This window comes from Opisthocomus hoazin, chromosome 3 (assembly GCF_030867145.1).
Source record: "Opisthocomus hoazin isolate bOpiHoa1 chromosome 3, bOpiHoa1.hap1, whole genome shotgun sequence".
Classification (NCBI taxonomy): domain Eukaryota; kingdom Metazoa; phylum Chordata; class Aves; order Opisthocomiformes; family Opisthocomidae; genus Opisthocomus; species Opisthocomus hoazin.
Genome location: NC_134416.1, coordinates 107,724,002 through 107,745,052, shown reverse-complemented (window position 1 = coordinate 107,745,052; position 21,051 = coordinate 107,724,002). Strand labels below are relative to the sequence as shown.

The 21,051-nt window shown below is 39.9% G+C and overlaps 1 protein-coding gene across 3 annotated transcripts in view; it reads right to left on the bottom strand.

Annotated features, from left to right (window-relative positions):
- EXOC2 (exocyst complex component 2) overlaps nucleotides 1-21,051 on the bottom strand; it is a 129,306-nt gene that overhangs the window by 30,382 nt on the left and 77,873 nt on the right. For all 3 annotated transcript variants that reach the window (XM_075417179.1, XM_075417181.1, XM_075417180.1), the window contains 6 exons: nucleotides 18,387-18,467; nucleotides 16,533-16,592; nucleotides 15,607-15,668; nucleotides 14,609-14,675; nucleotides 12,542-12,658; nucleotides 9,489-9,630 (listed from right to left, as the gene is read on the bottom strand). In XM_075417179.1, coding sequence (XP_075273294.1) covers nucleotides 9,489-9,630; nucleotides 12,542-12,658; nucleotides 14,609-14,675; nucleotides 15,607-15,668; nucleotides 16,533-16,592; nucleotides 18,387-18,467 — 529 coding nt within the window. The remainder of the gene's footprint in view (nucleotides 1-9,488; nucleotides 9,631-12,541; nucleotides 12,659-14,608; nucleotides 14,676-15,606; nucleotides 15,669-16,532; nucleotides 16,593-18,386; nucleotides 18,468-21,051) is intronic.

Sequence of the window (21,051 nt, the reverse complement as noted above, 5' to 3'; positions counted from 1 at the left end):
TTTCTACGGGTAATGATTGAAGGAGCAGTCTGACACTGAGCCCACTCAAACGCCCCATTCACAGCCAAAGTTTTACATTTTTTTCGGCTTATAAATCAAACTAGTAATCAAATAAAAAGAAATAATAGGGACTATTGATTTGGAGTTTTAAGCTTTTGGCTTTTTATACTATGACCTTATTGTACCTCCCTCACTTCCCTGGTCTTCAGTTCTGGCTCCCAAACCTACCTGAAGCATCACCGAGCTCTTCCTCTCCCACCCTTCCATCCATCCTTCCCACTCACTTCTCAAACCCACAGACCCAACGTGCCAGTGCTCCAAAACCGCTTCCTGCCTCATTCCAGTAACACTGGGGCACCCAAAGCCATCAGTAAACACTAAGGTGGCATTCGTGCCTATCAGATGCACAGTAAACATGAAAGCATTCAGTATGCCAACAAGTCAGACCACGGAGTATAGTTCTGCTGATGACATTATTTATTATTACTTATCTTTTCTTGAAGTGGTTGGGGCAGTGCCAAACTTGTGTGATATCCCCTCCCCCATGCATGTAGCAAGGGGTGCTGACAACAGTCGCAGAAATACTACATAATATTAAAATAGCTTAAGTGTTTTTCAAAGAGTTTGCTTGAGGGTCTCAAAAAATCTTTAGGTTTCCTTGTAACAAAAAGGCCATGGACATGAACACAGACGCACCCAGAGATGGACTGCGAACTAAGACTGCATGAACTAGGAAATGCTGAACTGCTGACGAGTGTCCCAGGTGAAGATCCAACTGACCTTGGAAACTTGGAGACCAGTATGGTTCAACGTCCTGCTACCGGCTAGACAACAAAAGAGACTTCCAAGTTCTCAGCCACTTCTGAGCAGTAAACCCTCTGGAGCTGTGGTAACTATCAGCTCATTTAGGTATCAGAGTGACTTCTAATACCACCAGTTAGAAAGGGTGAGTGAAGAGACACAATTCTCAAGCTACAAGACGACTAGGATACAGTCTGACCAGGGAATCACTGCAAGACTTCTTTTCTAGAGATACAAGGCTTTTGTGCTCGTGCTCTTCCCATCCCTCAAGCAATATACACGAAGCCTGTCGTAGGTCTTCAAAATTTTCAGATGAAAAAGATTTTTTTTGCCCTATCATATTATTTCCCTTTTGAAAATACACCCTGCTTTAAATAGGCAATTTAGAAACTTGCTAAACACTAAATTTTGCAGTTCGAGAAGAACGCAGATTTTTCCAATTTTTAACGGAAAATACCGAAGATAAAGTGTTTTTATGTCTCAATTCCCGGAGCTTATCCAGCAAAGCATCGACAGAAATGCCACAAGGTATTGCAGGAAGGAGTCTGACAGGTAAAGCCAAAGAGAAGGCTGCAGAGACATGGATGGCAGTGCAGTAAACAACTATGGGTAGGCTGAACCGCAGAAAGGCTATCGAGCAGAACCGTGAGTGAAGGCAGAGGTGTGCAAAGCAGGAGGAAGCATAAGAAATGAAACGGTTCAGATGCAGACGAGCTTCTCCTGCATGCTTGCACACGTGAAGTCTAGAGTCTGCTGAGACCAGCCAACAAGAAACTCCATTCAAAACTGGCAGCAGAAGAACCGGCGTGCAAGAAGTGCGCGGGAGCGTAGGAAGGTAACTACGAAAGTCTGCATGAAAGTGCACCTCAATACGTGGCAGGTAGGGATGGGAAAAGGCAACGTCTCTTCCTGACAGTTTCTACTGGGATTTCTGTAACAGTCAGAAATTAAAGCTAACCTGTCAGCAGAAACTACGGGCAGCTGGAGTTCCTCCTCCTGGTCTCATCTTTAGCAAATGTTTCCAAAGACAGAGCAGGTACAACATCCATTCCATTCCACCAGCTGGAACGATCCTTAATATTTACAATTCAGACACCAATGTAATACTTTAAAGAAATCTCACTATTGTCAGAAGTGAGAAATTTAATGAAACTTGAATGTCTGAAAGTGAAATTGAAGAAAAATCTGAGGCTAAAAGGAAGTTACACTAACGAAGGTATTTTGAAACATGCAGTGAAATTTGTGCTTGTATTTCCAGCAGTAAATTACTTTTTTTTACAAAATTAAAGGCTACAGTATGAGAACCCTGACTTCAAAATTTTAGTACATGATTCTACCCTGCAAAGAATTACGTGTAGTAAACCAAATGTAAGAACTGCAGTCACGCAATGTATGCGCTGTTCCACTTGCCGGTTCAACACGTCACTTAAGGAGCCTGAATTCAACTCACCTTAACAAAGAATGTGATTGTTGATACAGAACTTAGTTAATATTTCCTTACTATAATGAAAAAAAAAAATATCAATTTACTAATGCATGTTGCAAATGCAGTTAGTTTGAATAAAAAAATTGCATAATTTAAGTGGAGTACTGAAAGAGTACTGTGTATGAGAAAACTCTGGTGTTCCAAGAAGTTTCCCCAAAGGCACAACACACCAGCACTGACACACAACTGCTCCTTCAAGTGCTGATTCCCTTTTGTGCAGCCCTGTGTTTACGTGGTCTCCTCTCTCTTTTTAAAAATGTTTTTTTCTGCCTTCCCACATCCCAGATGAGCTTGCTGCAGCTCAGTTCTTCGAGGATGCAGAGAAGAGATGCAGCTATACTTTACGCTTACCTGCTGGAAAAGAAAAAAAAAAGAAAAAAAATCACTTTGCTGCTGCAATTGCTAGCAGTTAAAGGTCAGTTCTCTTTTCAGCAGCTCTTGTTGGCATTCTCACCAGTGCTGAAGCCCCTGCACACTCTGAACTGCAACCTGAGAAGCACTGCAAGAAATGAAACACGATGGCACACAACCAAGACACCCCAGGCTTCATCTCTGCCCTGCTCCTCTTCCAGCAGCCAGAGGAAAACAGCTAGCTCGTGGCATCCATCTGCGACTGTGGCATGAACAGTTCAACAGCTGGAATTTTGTAGCAAAAAAGCTCAATTGACAAGTTCTTTAGCAACTTTATTTGCCGATGCAGAACACCTTTTTTTTTTTTTTTTTAGTATTATGGCATGTATTTCTCATGTGCAATAGAGCTGCCAAAGCATCATTGTTTTTTTTCCTGTTCACCTACGAAGACTAACTGGCATGTTCTATCCTTGCATCTAAATAGCAGAATTTGGCATGACTAAAGCATAAAAAGACAGACAATTCCTGAACACAGGGCATCAACAGTTGAGAGCTGTTGGTAGTTCAAAATCATCTACATCTAAAAAGACAGTTCTGAAGCCATCCATCTGAAGTGTTAGAAGAAATCTAAAGGGTTACAGAGATTTCAGACCGAACTATTTTGCACATTTCAGTCAAAAAGTAATTGTCTATTTCTCAAAAAAAAGAAAAAAAAGAGAAGGAAAAAAGATTTCTACTATATCCAAATGTTTTTAAGATGTAAATGCACTTGTCATCTTTCATGAAAGCAGGGTGCTGGTGCCCCAAATTAAACAAAAGAAGAAAAATTAGGGTTGACAAGTATGTCGCTGTGTAACCACAAATTAAATATACCTTTTGATATTTCCTTTTTAACTGTTGAGTACCTTTTCATCAGGCTATTGCCATTAGAAGTTTTTTTATTACATTTTAAAATTCAACAAAAAACAGATAAGAGATGTGACAAGTATATCAAAAGTAATTTAACAGACCTGACGCACTTAATCTGTACTGTGAGTGGCATTTGATATATTTGCAATATTTCAAACAATGCTCCCTTAACATGCCAGCGGGGAAGAAATTTGGATTTAACTCTACTATATTCAGTTTATCACAGCGATATCATCTAAAAAACACAACCAACTTCCAGTTGAATGTGCAAAATCACCCGAAACTTTCAATGCAAGATGAAAATTTAAATACCACAAAAAATACCCACCACCCAATATCTGACACCACCAGTGAAACACAGAAGAGACATATTTCAAAAAGATTCTTAGACTAGCCTCTGCAGATCTGTATGCTGTGACCTTTGAGTGAATGTTGGCTACGCTGCCCAGCAACCAGCATGTAAAAAATAATTTATGAAGAGAGATTATCATATCTGAATTCCTCAGAAGAATACATGAACGCTCACTTTTTGTGTGATAAACAAATCCACACTTAATATAGTCTTAAATTTATATAGCTGTTGTATAGGTAAAACAAATACAATATAATGAAACTTGTCACATGATTAAAAATCATTTGATATTTGCATGAAAAAGCTCACACTAAAAATCTAGAAGATGGAATGCGCACGTACTGCAATTCCTTTTGCTTGTACTACACAAACTTCAATTCACAGAAATCTTTTCTATCCGAATTCAAAGTTACACAACCACCTCGTTCAGCCTCCAGAAGACTATCGGTTTGGAGTCCAGCAGAGATCACAGAGCCTCATTTTGCCAGGTGACCAAGACAAAATATATGCATTTAAAATAGAATTAAAAAAAAAAAAAAAAAGCAACAAAACACAAAGTACTACCGAAAGAGAGCGGAATGAACACAAAACAAAAAAACTGTGTACGCTGAACTAGCAGATTGACCAGCATACACACTCAAAAAAAATCTAAAAACATACATGGCAACTGATTAACATTATGTTTCCCATTAATCCTTTCATCTCTTTTAATTCTGTTAGTAGTGTAGATTAAATTAGAACAATATTTCAAAAAAGAAAAAAAGAACCGAACTAGATCTCATTTTTGCTGCATGTTAAAATTGAAGTCTGTTGTAAAGACTCAGAAGTCGACGCTGAAATTAAAATGAAAATTTCAATGAAAGTTATTTATTAACAATAAATCTAATTAAGTTAATAATACTGCCTCCTAACACCAGCAGTCACACCTTTGTTCAAAATAAAGGGGCAAACGCAAAGTCACCTTGTGCACAAGTTTTCCAACATTCAGAACTTGCACATTGAAATGAGAATGTGTGTTGATAAACGAAACAATAAAAGTTTTAGCACACAGGCTAAATTAGACTTTGCCCCATGCAAACAATTTGCCCTTCCTTATATTTAAAACTGTAACAAAACACATATGTATAAGTAAATATCTGATAATTACAGGACAACTGCTGAAGTGAGCAAGGCATATGTTTTTTCCACACTGACAGACACATGGTACAAAACACCAATATTATGTACAGAGCTTGCTCAAAAGGTGAGACTCTTAATTTCATGCTACTTTCTTGTTCAGAATTTATCACAGTTCTTCTCATTCTTCTATTTTCCATTCTACTTCCCCATGAACTATATTATGCAAGGAAGTATTGTCCCCAGTACTTGCAGACAGATGACTGCAAAGTTGCCAATGATAAGTAGATTGCCAAGGTTTCTGGGTAAGATTTTTCGGAATATACTATACATTCCAAGAGTTTAGCAAGTCAAACTAAACATGAATGTTCAAACCCACAGGAGTCAGAGAAGGCACTGTCAAGATAAAGACCAAAATGCTTACGTGAGTTATTAACAGGACAGAAAACCCTGCAGAGGCAAGGACAGAATCCTGCCCCCACTTTTCTTCCCCTCCCAGATTATGCCTCCCTCACTCCTCGCAATCTGTAACATCTGAGGATAGAATTTTGCCTGTAACAGCTCCACTTAGTACAAAACTCAGTTTTATCTCCAAAACAGCCTCCATTTCATGAAGCAAGTCAAGCGTACCCATGTGGGAAAAAATGTTATTATTTAAAGACTGGCTTATACTTGATAGTCTTTGTGTAGTTTTTCCTGTACATAATTTTTACTGACATTGACAAGAAAGAAAACAGAAAAAACCCAGAATGGAAACCAGAAAATTCTCCAACTGCATTGGTCCATATGGCTCCACAACAGAATTCACATGTAACTTCTGCACAGTAGATTTATACAGATCTGAGTCATTTGGCTGATCCTGCAGACCTCGACTTTTGCAGTCTTGATTCTAAAAAAGAAACGAAGTTGATGGCAAAATGTTTCGGCCACCATTGTGTTTCTCTGTGTAGTACCTATGTACAGCTAGTAGCATGCCTGTAGTGTTACTATAAGTACATAGTATTACACACAGAACATCTGTGCAAAGAAAGCGGTCAGTAACATCAACAGGCTGCCAACCCCAGAGTACCAACGTGCCAGATTGAAGGGTTTTTTTCGATGACACTGGAGCTTGTGGCAAGCTCACTGATCTAGTGAGTATCAGACCTCTCTGCCCTTTTATTGGCACTTCAGGTCTGCCTCTTGTTTGTATAATCCCTTTCAACCCATTTCTGTGTTCATGCTATTTCTAAACCCTACCCTCATTTACTTTTCTACCTTGCTCATCCCATCCTGGTTTACCCCTTTGTCCCACCTTCGTTCCTTGCTTGATACCACTCTTGATCACAAGCTTTCCGTTCCAGTCTGCTCCCTCCCTGCAGCCACCTTGTTTTCTACCAGCGTTGGTATCCTCCCCATGAACAATTCCATCTACCCCAAAGCACTATCTTCCCCACAGTCCAGATGAGGTGTTCTCTGCGTTCTACTCGGCCTTCCACCTTCTTCATTCTGCTCAGTAACAGCAGTGGGAGCATCAAGAAAGGAATACTTGCTAGTGCTTGACCAGTGCAATCGTTCAAAAGAGTTGCAGCCTTGAAGGTCTGGGCTGGATGAGCAACGCAGGAAATCAATCACCAGAAAATTCTCAAGTGTTCCAGGCCAGGTTGGATGGAGCTCTGAGCAACCTGGGCTGGTGGAAGATGTTCCTGCTCATGGCAGGGGGGTTGGAACCGGATATCTTTAAGGTCCCTTCCAACCCAAACCATTCTATGATTCTAATTCCCGAGTATTTTCATACTCATATTTTACCAAAATGTCCCCTGCAAAACACGTATCCACAGTATCAACATGCCCCCAACTCTTGTCAAACTTCCAATCGCCCGATGGAATGCTTGGAAGTTTCAGACTGCGTCAGGGAAATTTTTTGTCTGTTACCTTCTCTTTTAAATATGGGAAAAGTGATGGCTTCATCCTCTTCTTTCCTTCCAAAAGAAGAACCGTTCTTGTCAAAAGTTGCCCTTTTACTACCACTAGTGCTATCTGGCAGCTAACGCAGAAACATCACACAGAAAAACCTCCAGGCCAAACCACTCTGTCGTGGCGACCAGGCAGAGGTCTAACCGAGGAACACGGAGCAGCTGTAACTACAGAATCACAGAATAGGAGGGGTTGGAAGGGACCTCTGTGGGTCAGACGTCACGGGTAGTACAACCGAGGCCTAAACGCTTTGCCTTGCCAACGCCATCAACTTTTTTCCTTTTTTAAAATTAAGGCTACAAAAGTTAAGATCTAAACCAGGCAAATGACGCAAATCAAATCTTCAAACTTTGCAGTCCTCAAGATTACTGAAGAACGTGCAATAATTTCTACTACACAGGTAATTTTTTCCCCTCTACAAATCAGCGTGTCGATCTTTAACAAATCCTCGAGTGAACCGCGTGTCTGGCTCGGTGCGACCCGCTCCCGGTCATCTGTACGCTGCTTTCTTTTAATGGAGTAGAAGCCTTTCATGCTCTGCTTGGAGATGAACTGTAAAGTAGAGCTTAAGTTTGTTTTGGGTTTTTCCAAGAGGAAAATGAATGTCTACTGCAGTACTAACTGCATCTTTTAGATTACGTAAGGGTACATTTTCTCAGCTACAATCTTGTTGCACAATTTGATGTTGGTTGTAAATATTACATTAATTGGAAAAAAAAAATCAATTATATGCTTGCTGGGTGATTTTTTTTTTTAATCGAACTCTGTAAAAACTTATTCTCGTATCCCCATGAAGAGGTGGGATTTTTTTCCCCCAGCCCTTTTCAATAATGGAGTTCATCTACCTCGTCCAAGAGGGAGGCTTTCCCAGTGACTTACTAATTTTATTTTCAGAGCACCAAATATTTTCAGAGTCAACTAACCGTTGCTATAAGCAGACAGACTAAAGGTACTCAAAATTACTCATTTATACCAATAGTCAACAGGGCACATTTGACAGAATTTATCCATCAGAAAGACAGTAGATCAGTGTGGAGAGGCATGAGAGAAGTGACTACATACTCCTTAACACATCTAGCTTGAGGATGAACCCAAGCAACTTCTTTCCTTCAGATTGGCACCTCTTGGTCAACACTACGATATGTAACCCTGAAGAGGAGTCTCTAATATTCACCATCTTCACTTGGGTTTTCACCAAATGGTTCCAAAGAAAGTACGTAAAACCGATAATAAAATGGACAACAAGCAGGCTAAGCCACACAACTAATAGAAATTCAATGTTCCCTTTAAATGAAAAAATACTACAGAATAATCCTAAAGGCAACGTGAGGCTAGGAAGCAGATCCCAATGCACTAGAGCAAGAGTGGCGCACGTAAAAGCTGACACCACAACTTCTTTCCCTTTGTCAGCTGGTGAGAACGCAAACACACCAAGCACAAACACACTTCAAACATGATGAGAAGTTATGTGTTCTGCAGACACAGATTTGAATGTGCAAGATTAAAATCTAAGTTATTTCCACTACAAACAGTGCTAGAGCACATATTCTGAGCACAAAATTAGTAACAGAAGACAGAAGAGACACTTTTCTTTTCGGTAAATAAACCAACCCTAAAATCTCTGTGTTTTTAAGGCCCAGCAAGCAAGCGTGGCCGCTCATGATTCGCAGCTTACCAGCATGCTTCTTGTAACCACCTCCCGATCAAAATCTGTGCTAAGCTCGCCATATACAACTCTCTGAAACAACCCAAGCAAGGAAGCACCAACTGTTGTATCAGTCATTGATTTACTGAGAATTAATACAAGATCACCTTCAAAAAGGCATGTGCTACGCTGCTAAACCTCATCTCTGCTTGGTATGAGCCAGGCATTCAGGTGATAAGTGACTTAGATGTATTAGTTTCAGAAATGACAAATTAGATGTTTAAAGGACCTAAATGTTAAGATGTGCACAGTCTTCACTACTTCAAAAAAAGATGGACTCATTTATATTATGCTTCCTTAAAATGGAGGCTCTTGCACCACCTAATTAATGACTGGCATCTCAGTCATTCTAAGTATCTTCTACCTACCCTTCTCCAATGGTTTAACATTCTTTGCTGAACTACTGTTATAGTATGCATTTTCTCATAATTTTACCTTTTCAGAACTGTAATTACATCTATTACAAAAGTGGCCAGATTCTTTGAAAAAATCCCAAACAATCTCAATGAATTTCGTAAGAAAAGAGCAAAGATGTCTTTTATAATTCTTTCTATTATATATAAGCAATGAAGCAAAATAATCACAAAAAACAAGTATTAAAGAGATAATCAATGATAAAAGCTGCTTTAATCATTTGGGGGTATTTGAAAAATGATTTAGGAATTAAGTAAATCTGTGAGAAAGAACTCATAATAAGAACTTGTCAAAAGTTAAAAACATAGACTAGAAAAAAGTTTTTAATTGTACAGTATATTTTGGCTCCTATCAATCACTGTTAAAATAACTTCAGAGTTTAGTAAGCAGATATTTACCTGCTGGAACAAGACAATCTTTCCAATCAAAATATCCTGCATAAATGCCAGGTTCTAATGACCCAACTATCGGATCCGCCTTGAATTCAATGTACATTTCAAACAGCCTTTGATCCAACTCTTTCAAGGATTCCATACTAACCTAAAAACCAAAACAAAACAAAAAAAAAAAGAGAAAGAACATAATAAATAGTCATTAATTACAACCATTAAATCACCTACCCAGAAAACTTACATCATGTCTTCTTTAATTTTTGGTAACAAGTAGCAATTATTTACACGTTTCAGTTCATAATTACATACATTAAAAAAAAAAGAACTTCTGTATTATCTGTCCATCCTTCCCAGTGCAAATTTTTTTTTCCTGATTGTGCTCAACAACAGCTATTTTTGGGAAAGGTCCAAGAAATGCCAAAGCAGACAGATCATTCCGTAATGGTCTAACGGCATGATTTTTTTCCTGCATGTCAGGAGGTCTTGATCTTGCACCAAGCAAGCAACACAATTTTGTCAATGCTTTAAGATACGCCTATAATAATTTCCATCCTGAAACGCAACGATTTTTGTATAATACTTAAAATCTACCAATTGTAACATTACAATTTCTCACTATCGGCTCTATACTTGAAAAATACATTGACTTCTTTCAGAGTCTCTGCCTTCTGAAACCGTACGTGTGACCTTCCCCCCTCTGCTTCACAGCACTGCCGTACAACAGACGCGTAAGCTGCAGCTCGTGAACATCTCCAGAATTATTCCTCATGGAGCCCTGGCCCAGGCTGCCCAGAGGGGCTGTGGAGTCTCCTTCTCTGGAGATATTCCAGCCCCGCCTGGACAAGGTCCTGTGCAGCCTGCTCTGGGTGACCCTGCTTGGGCAGGGGGTTGGACTGGGTGACCACAGAGGTCCCTTCCAACCCCCACCATGCTGTGATTCTGTAATACAAAAGCCCATCTGCACTTTCAGTAGAGTACATTTTTTCGTTTCATGCAAGTCCTCTTCAACCTGTTCCAAGTTCAATGCACAATTCCGTGGTGGGTAACCTTGTTTTTCAGCTGGTGGACAGATCACAACAATTCATCTGAAGGTTATTTCGAGCCCAGGACAGGGGAGGGAGGCAGCACAGCAGCCTACACCACCACCCACTGTGCATACCCATGTTCCTGACCCTCAAGTGGGGTAAATGCTCATAAAAAAATACACAATTCTCTCATGGTTCTCTTTCTGCTGTGAACTTTCCTGTAACCAGAGTCTTCAATTTGGGTATTAAAGCCAATCTGAGCCTCTATCCTAGTAACCCCTCTGCCTTATCTAAGTATCTGAACCATGGAAACAGTTTTATTCAGAAGCCGAATCAATAAGCTAGGATGAATGTTATGGTATAACTTTTTTTTCCACTTGCTGACTAAACTGATGATAAAAAGTTGAACTAAAGAATCTCCACAGAAAAGCACTTATGAGTTATGTAGAAATTAAATATAACTACTGGTAAGCGAGTACCGTAAGTATGTGCCAAGATGGCATGTGTAAAATTTGGCCATTTTATGTAACTTTGTATTTGCACACTAAGATAAAAAATTCAGTAACAACCATGAAGAATGTCAGGAATTTTTCTTGGTTAGCATTTTACGGTTTCTGTATTTTCAGAATATTAGATAATAATGCATTCCTTTCTAACAAAGGCAACTTAAAACCCTTCCAACCAAACAAGGGATAGTTTTTTACCAATACACACTACAAAATCCACTTTAAAATTCAATTTATAAAGCTAGCAGAATTTAAAAGTATAGCTTCGTTTCAGTCTTCTGAGATTAAAAAAACCAGTATTTTTTAAAAATTTTGTCAATTCTTTATTGCAAATTTTTTATTAATAGATAAATAAAGAAATTTAGGTGACAGAACAAAAAACTGAAACAAACAACCAACCCCCCTAAACCTCTGTGGGCTTCTAGCCTCTCTTGGAATTAATGAAGGGCTCAAAAACTGCCATCTGGAGATGACCATCTAATTCTCCCAACCCTCCTAGCTACCATTACTGACTGTGTGCCCCATATACGCAGTACTGCACCAGTCAACGCTTTCCAAGGGTTAACACAGATCTCAAATTAATCAGCAATGTCAACATTCAAATTTTGTCATTTTTAAACCTAATGACTTTAATGGTACCACTTCGACGTGGCTGCACAAGGCAGCGTGTCAAACACAGCACAGACGTCGTCTTTGCTTGCACAGACAACGCTGACTGGACCTGGCTCAACTCTCCGTTGTCTCAGCAGCCAAGAACGAAATAGCCAGAGTAATTCTGTATACTGTACTAACCATAGGAATCATACCAACCCCACTTAAATACTATTCAAAATTACTTCAGCCACAGAAATTCAAACAGCATTCAGGCAGAGGGGGACTAAGGATGTACTGAAACATCAGTTCGAGTGAAACACCGTACTTTGTACCGGAAAAGATAACATTTTACTTCCAACCAACAAACGTTTCTGGAAATAAACTAGCTTTATGGTCCTAAGGATTAAGTCACAACATTTCTCATAAAAAATGATTAATCTTTACAAAAAGGCAGGAAAATGAGACAGCTACTGCCGCCCACTTTGACATTTTCGTTCTTTGAAAAAAAAAAAAACACACACAACAAAAAAAATCTGAACTAGTTTATGAACAACAGCTATCAGCAACGCAGATTGCCAGATGAAATAATTCATCAAGTCTATTTCTGAGATAACGATCTTTTATTCTCTGCATTAAGAAAACAGTGACATTAAACCGCCTTACTAGGAAATCTGATAAGCTTTGCCATCGAACACCCAAGTCCTGAATCAGGGGTCACATTTTCTGTAGCAGCCCTTTCAGCTTTATAGGAACCCATCCAACCACCTCGTGGTTGTTGTTGTGTCTCACGGCTGCTCGGAGTCGCACTCATTTGCAGGAGGCTCACCCAAGAGTCCTTCTGGCCATCTCACATGGACTTAATTTCCACAGAAAGTAAAAAAATAAGAACGGTTTCCTTCAAGCAGTGATACTTCATTCCAGGGCTCTCACTTACTTGCGTTATTTTCTCAACACCTTGAAAGCCATGTTTCTCAAAATGCTCAGCTATGTTTAGGAAGGTGTGACGTTCCAGATAACGGCAGTTGCTGAGTGCAATTAAAAGCCTCTGTTCCTAAAAATGTATTTTAAGAAAAGAAAGAGTATAACAGAAAAACAAAACATCAGCATGACCAATATGGTAAACGTGAAGTATTTTATTGACTCTCTGCGTGTGATAAACATGGTGATAAACAAAGCGGAGTTTACAAATATTTTTGTCAACAAAATACCAAGAAATGAGCGAGTATCAGGCATGCTGACTGCACACAGAACTGACTGCTCTCTCTTCTGGGATCTGGAGCATTCGCTGGAATAGCTGTGACTAATACAGAACCGTGGTTAAGGCTTCTTTACAAAAATTAGGTTTGGACAGCTTTCCAGGAAGCTGTTTCTGGCTTTTACTTAGTTTCAAGAAATATGCTAAGAATTATGACCATCATAAAAATGTAACTGAAGATCATCTACACTTTCACACATCGATGGCTAAAACAAGGGAAGCAGAACAGGCACTGAACGAATGCACTCACCCATTCTAACACTCCAGAAGGTTCACAAGTATGTAAGATTATTTCAGCAGTTAATATGAAAAAAAATTCCAGGTGGTTATAACTTATCTGTGTTCTTCAATGACTTTTTTAATTACAGGAAGGTCAAATACATTCTGGAGTTGAGACACCAGGATTGCCTTTCCCTGATCTTGGTGCATCAAGGTGTAGTTTCGAAAGAGACAAAGCACCAAACGAGACAGAACTACTATTTAAATAGGTCTGGTCTGCCCTCTTCCCCTCTCCCTCCCTCAACGGGAAAACATTTTTCTACCTCAGATAGAACTTTAAAATCAACAGCAGCAAATATTATGAAAACAAAATTATCTGGCAATTAAATCATTATAATACTGCAGATCTGATTCAAAATTGTGTTGACTTTCAGACCCAGAAGAACTCCTGGCAGTTTGGTGTTCTAATAATATGAGAACCATTGTCAAGATGTGCAGCTGCCTACTACTTTAACTTCTCCTCAGCTGGTATACAGACTATTCAAAAAAATGAGCATTTTAAAAATACAGGGACAAATCTTACTCTGGCCACTCACTCTCTGTTCTCATTATTCAATCAGGAAGGAGAAGATAAAGTGTTCTGTGATTTACAGAAAGAAATTAATAGAAGAATGTTTGGTTTCCACGGTATCAAAAATCATTGATAAGATTCTTCTTGTTAACTTAAACATTCATACTTACGACATATGGGAGGAAGTCCAGAACAGCCACAAAAAGTTACTTTGTCAACAATTAATATAAAAATTTATGTGTTGCAAGACTAAAATCATATAAAGAACTAATTATTATAGTCTGCAATTCAGCAACTTGGCCTGACTTGGCAATCTGTGATTCTTTATTTGGTGGGAATGCTTATCGCTCTTGTAAATGAGGTGAAGCTGGGCTTCTGACAACATCTAAAACTTATACTAAGAAATATTAACCTCACAAGACGTCCTCACTAGGTTTCTTGCAGGGAACAACATTTTTTCCATCAGCCACCAGACTAGAAGAAAGCGCATTAACCAAAGTCAAAGCGCCAAGAACATTAAAAACCTTTTTGTCCAATTTCCTAAAAACCAAACCCAAACAAGCCACACAAACAATCAGTACTTAATCTCAATAAAGTATTTTTTTGGGGAAAAACTACGCTACTGAATATCTGTATCCTCACGGGTTTTAAAAAGTAACTAATAATCAGACCAGTTATTATCAATTAACGGTGAAAAATCAGAAGTCCTCAGTTGTTTTAACATCAGTGGTGTTTTCACTGATTTCAATGACGCCATTTTAGTTTCTGAGGAGGACCTGGTTTCCAAAATGTCTTCATTAGTTACTTCAAGATAGTATACTACGATATCATAAACAAACAGCTGTGGTTTTTTTTGTTTTTTTTTTTTTAAAATTTTTTAAAAAAAGAACCCATTCCTGCAACTTTGAGAAGTATTCAGTTTCACACCAGCTTTTAGAAATAGAAGCCAAACTTACTGATGTAAGACTTGAGTCTTCATGAATGCTTCCAAACAAATCCGGAGACGAAACATCAACTGAAAGACTAGGAATATTGTTTGAAAAGTGAGTAGTGCAGTGGTTTTGATCATCTGACAGACGGTGGATTGAGATGAGCAGTTGGAACCCAAGACTGGAATCCTGTCTCACGCCCCACCACACCCCGTAATAAAGCAGCCCCCGTTGCTCAGTTTTCCTACGAGCTCCACAAAGGCGAGCTGTGGACAGACAGTACTATTCCAGCTCCAGACCCTTCCTTCTTCAAGCATTTCATTTTCTGTAATTTCTCTGGTTTGCCACAGATTCTGATTTGTTTTTACACCTATCCAGCCCGCAGAGTCATCCAAATGGCAAAAAAACAAAGGGGCATTAGGAACACAGTTAATTTGCCTTTTTCTGATGCATATTGCGCGTACCAATATTTGACAAGTCTCTGGCTTTTCACAAAGAAATGAGTGGTATTCTTGGAAACTCAGGCTATTCTGACTTGTTTTGGTCTCTAAAAGAAGTGGCTCCTGAGCAATTATGGAACAAACAAACTTTCAAGATTTTAGCAGAAATACCAACAGAATCAGTCAAAACAGAAGGGAAGAAAAGAAAGGCAGGGGCTGCTTCTCCACCAGCAGACATTACTTAGTGACAAGGACAACTCATTCTATATAAGGTCATGTCAAAAAAAACATCCCTGCTTCTACAGCACACTACAACTCCTGCCATTGACTAAAATAATAAAAATAAATAAATAATAAAAACTAATACCATAGTCATCATCTTGTACAAAGTTTACTGCGTGATGTCCCTCAACCGTTTGGCATGAAAAGTATCTACTGTTATTTCAAAGCATCACTAACCAGAGGCAAAAGCATTCTCAAGAAATGTGAAATACCAGACAGGATAAAACCACACCACCACTGACATTTGAGCCTTGCACCTGCAATTTCAGAATACTATACCTAGGTCCTATTTATTTTACTTACTGTGCTGTATCTATGTCGCCGTCAGGTTTGGTGCTCAGTTGTTCCAAACAGTCTATAAAGACCTGGGAAACAATAAAGCAAGATCCACATATTCTGCCAGAACTTTAAAAAAAATTAAATGAATAAATCTTAAATTCACTTTTACTACAGCCAATAGAAACAGAACAATCATCAGCACCTTTACTTCTCTTAAGCCTTACATGCATTAATACAGTAACATTTTAGTTACACCTTTTGAATGCCTATTTTTAATTTCATATGCATCACTGTTTATTTGTAGCAAAACACAGGAATCTTTAATCCTGCTAAGTGACTCTCATCATGCATGGTTAAAATTATGCAGTGATAATCTGCTGAATTGCAAAGTAGGAATTGTTAACAGTTTTCAACCATTCAACGCAAACAGTTGGTCCCAAGCAAACATCACAGAAGCATCACTAAAATCCATTTTTTGGATTTTTTGGCTCATGATTTGTTATTCGAGAAGACTATAAAAAGGGTTCAAAAGCCTAAAGCATGCTATTACCTAATTTCAAATATATTTAAAAAAAAATCAGATTTTGTTACAAAGAATATTGGTTTCTGACACAAAAATTAAAAGCTAGATCTTCAGTTGAGGAAAATCAGCCTTGCTCCTTTTACTGCAGTGTACCAACACTGGATGACATGAGGTCAGCAAGCGTGTCTCAATCTTCAGTAAAATCCTGAATATGTCACTCGCCCTCTGAGGATCTGATATCGTCGGATTCAGGTAGCATGCTCTACGTACTTTTGAAGTCAAACACTTCTCAGTGTCCCAGAGGGTATCAGAGGAATAACAGAGTCACGAGGTTAAGGCACCTTCTGGGAGGTGGGCAGGGTACAAAGCATATGTTTTGACTGATCACCTGTGTTCACAATTTCGTACTTCAAAGTGCTGGAGTTACCTGCATGATCCCAATGCTCAGCTGGCACACATCCTCCTGTGTTCTCTGCTGCTGGAAAACCTGCAGATGCAAGCACATCATTTCAGCAGAACAGCTTCGTGTGGCCTTCTTCTCACGGAAGGCCTGGCTAACCTATCCCTACAGAGATGACAATTCTAGGAATGGCTGCTGGGACACTGTTTTCTCATGCATCAATTCCATTTCTCCCCACCCTAAGAATGGCGAGAGAGAATACACGTCCCAGTAAACGGTTTGACAAGCATGTACCCTCAGCAAGTTTGCTGATGACACCAAACTGGGAGGAGTGGTAGACACACCGGCAGGCTGTGCTGCCATTCAGCGTGACCTGGATAGGCTGGAAAGCTGGGCAGAGAGGAACCTGATGAGGTTCAACAAAGCCAAATGCAGGGTCCTGCACCTGGGGAGGAACAACCTCATGCACCAGTACAGGCTGGGGACGGACCTGCTGGAGAGCAGCTCTGTGGAGAGGGACCTGGGTGTCCTGGTGGACGACAGGGTGACCATGAGCCAGCAGTGTGCCCTGGCTGCCAAGAAAGCCAATGGGATCCTGGGGTGCATCAAGAAGAGTGTGGCCAGCAGGACGAGGGAGGTTCTCCTTCCCCTCTACACTGCCCTGGTGAGGCCTCATCTGGAGTACTGTGTCCAGTTCTGGGCACCCCAGTTCACGAAAGATGAAGAGCTACTGGAGAGAGTCCAGCAGAGGGCTACAAGGATGATGAGGGGACTGGAACATCTCCCCTACGAGGAGAGGCTGAGGGAGCCGGGCTTGTTCAGCCTGGAGAAGAGAAGGCTGAGAGGGGACCTAATAAATGCTTATAAATATCTGCAGGGTGGGTGTCAGGAGGACGGGGCCAAGTTCTTTTCAGTGGTGCCCAGTGACAGGACAAGGGGCAATGGGCACAAACTGAGGCACAGGAAGTCCCGTCTGAACATGAGGAAGAACTTCTTCCCTCTGAGGGTGACGGAGCCCTGGCCCAGGCTGCCCAGGGAGGCTGTGGGGTCTCCTTCTCTGGAGATATTCCAGCCCCGCCTGGACAAGGTCCTGTGCAGCCTGCTCTGGGTGACCCTGCTTGGGCAGGGGGTTGGACTGGGTGACCCACAGAGGTCCCTTCCAACCCCTACTATTCTGTGATTCTGTGAGGAGGTAGCACCCTACAAGGAAGGCAGCCCTAGTACCTGGTACACGTGACACGTATCATCGTCGGCTAACGGAACTGCAGCAAAAGCTCCCAGGATAGCCAAGGATCTTTGCACCCTAACAAGAAGGAATCACCACGCACTGCAGATTTGTTTGCATAATGTTCATTAAGAAACTAGACAAGCTAGCTGTGAAAATTAAAATAAGGGAGGAGAAACAATACCCATACAGGGGGGCCCAAGGGACTCTGGAAAAGTGTTAAACTTCCTTACGTCACTGAAAGCTGAAAGAAAACGTCAGTGTCCCCACCACTCAGCGCTGCAAGGTACCAAGCAGATGGGGACAATCAGGAGTCCTGATTCAGAATAAAGTTTACAGAAAAAAACAAGCTGAATTTAAGTTCTGCAAGTAGTTTGGATGCAACACTGAGTGAAGACTAACTCCCAGTAGCATTTTTTCAAAATAACAGCTTTAAAGATTTAAATATAGGTCAAATCTGCCCCATCCACACACAATTATCCCCAAGAAAGGAAACACAAAGAGTTCTAAAAGCTAGCAGCAGTGACAAGGGTGTACATGGAAAAAAATCAAGAAGAAAGTTATACCCCTGTATCATTCTCTGAAAGACCTTGTTCTGAAACTTCACAGTAATTTACATAAAAAGAACGAAAATAAAAGCATAAATCCACACTCACACTGGCCTCTCCAGGTTTGCAGTCCAGCACGGTTTTAAGCGCTTGCAGGGAATGGACAATGCAGAGTTCAAACTGGGATGGCTGAAAGGCAAAGGACTTGTTAGCTTTAGGCAGGCATGCCAAACGTACACCACACAAATCTATACAGACTTCCATGCCATACGCTAAGCTCTTCAGTTCCAAATTATCCCAAACAAGGAGAAATGAAAATAAAACAAATTGTGATTCATATATTATCAGAGGACCCTATTGTAGTCAGGTACTTTTATACTTTTCTACGCTATTACCACCACAGATCAATGTACATTTTTTTACCCGAGTGGGAGACTTCTACACCAAACAGCCTCCTCTAAATGGGTCACAAAAGATTTTTACAGATTGTTTGTGGTAGCATATATTGACAATTACATTATAGATGCCCGTGACACCCTTCCTCCTCCCCTCCCTTGATAGAATTTGGGACAGAATTTCACCTGGGATATCTGATATTTCTGCATTTTATTTCAGCAAAAGGTTTCTAAGAAAAATGGATTGAAATTGCCGGAGGGAACTGCACGGAGGGAAAAAACCCGCTGGTTTGGGGGGCTTTTTTCACCTTCGGGTTTTCAAACCTGAAGTTGAATGTCTTGACGCGTGTATCAATTTCACTCTGAAAGTGCAAACGAGTTCACAGCATCAGAGTCATTAGTCAGTTCTTCCTTGTCTTCCTCTCTTCCCTGTTAAGTCACACCTCTTTTTTTTTTTTAATATTATTTTTTTAAAATGAAGCTGCCTGCTGGTCTGAGGCAGGAAGCTGTAGTACAGGGCAACACCAAGCAGAGAGGTGTCACTGTCCAGAAGAGAGGGACATCATCCTATCGGATCTGGGTCAAAGAGGAGGCCAAAAAAGGGTTCTAAGCCATGTAAACCACTCTCTCATCAAATAGATAGTTTATGGCATGTCACCAACTTTGAGCCTAGGGGTAACTTTTATTTCTGTAAATGTAAATCATGAGAGTGATGCCTGCACAGCAACCTGAAAATCGTGAAAGCCACTAAGGCAACCTGTATTTATTATTTTTGGACGTACTTGAAAGAAAAAGAACAGCAGTAAAGTGCTGCTCTTGGTTTTTAGTTTCCACATAATAAAGCATCACACATCAGGACAAGAAAGCTGCTCAGATACGTTATTCTTTGGATAGTATGAAACTGAGGAAAGTTGATTCTGTGCCTCACTGTATCTTTTACCTGGAATATAAATGCTAAAGGGGTTACCAACCAGTATTCCCCACAATACAGTTTCTATCTTAAGCCCAAAATGTCCCCAAAGAGATTGTCTGGCCTTTGTTTATACCAGTTAACTTTTGCTACAATTTTTGCTGTAATATTACCACAATGAACTCTATTTTAGTAGATAACTAACCCTGCCATGACAAAACACAGTCAACTGCCACCATTAAAACTTGGCATGTCTCAACCACGGCCTCAAAAGCTACCTATGGCAGGGCTGTATACAAGGAATTCACGTGTAATTCCTAGATGCGAAAAAGGCGTGAGCGGTTTTTAAACAAAGATGGGTTAGGATCCAGCAAAAGCCCGAAGAAACAAAGCTTTTGTGGAAGCTCCTTCTTCCTCCCTCCATTTTACAGATGAACACAGTGAAAACCAGAAGAGTTCAGGGACTTGCCCAAGTCAGCGGCAACCGAAACCCAGATCAGAAGCTGTAAATCTCGCTCTAATACTCCAGTTGCCCCACAAGACTCCTTCCTACAATGGTGATTGTATATTGTGATTGCTCAATGCCCTCCTACTCAACTTCAAGCACGTATTTATAGAAGCAAATCAGAAAAACTCCAGCAGTCTGCAGAGGGTTCTCTTCGATAATATCCACGCAGCAGCTCTCCCTCCCACAGGCCCTTTCTGCTTTCGCAGATTGTTTTTAAGTCACACCTACAACGTGCTTGCTGTGTTTTAGGCATTACTCAGTACTGTTTATTTCCAGAAAGCATCTCGCTAATTTATCTGAATTTGGTTTCATGTCGTTTGTTGTTTGTGTGTAGGCAATCTCCTAAATTAGTTGCTTTTCAGTTCAATTTCTCATTATAACATAGAAGTGACCTATTTATTCAGCTACAGATCAATTCCATGGTAGTGTGCCTACTAAGTTATGAAGAATTTTGATGTGAACTGAACTTGTGACCTCAAAAATAATTTTTTACTTCAGCAAACCATTCCTAAAATAAGGTGCTTAACTATGAAAGTTATTACTGTTTATCTCTGCAAAAGCATGCTAGAGGTCAGCAGTAATTATACAGATGCATTTAAATAATCCTACTTAAGGCAGAAAGTCATGCTACACATGTTGATGCCCAATTTTTATTTATTTTTGTCTTTTAACACACGACCCAAACCGACAAAGATTTATTTATGCTTTTTTTTTTGTTCTGTATGTTCACAAATATTGCTGTCTAGCAGTACCATTATCACTTAAAGTTACTTCAGACATAATGGTTTAAGAAGTACAAAGAAAAATTTTGTAAAAAGAAGAAGAAAAGTAACTTTATATTTTGTGATGGGGTCTGTTAAGAGTGCTGTACATAAGTAACCATCCAAGCAAAAAAAAAATCTGTATTTTTTTCTTACATTTTCCTATTTCCCTAGAACTACAGACACTAGTATGCATACG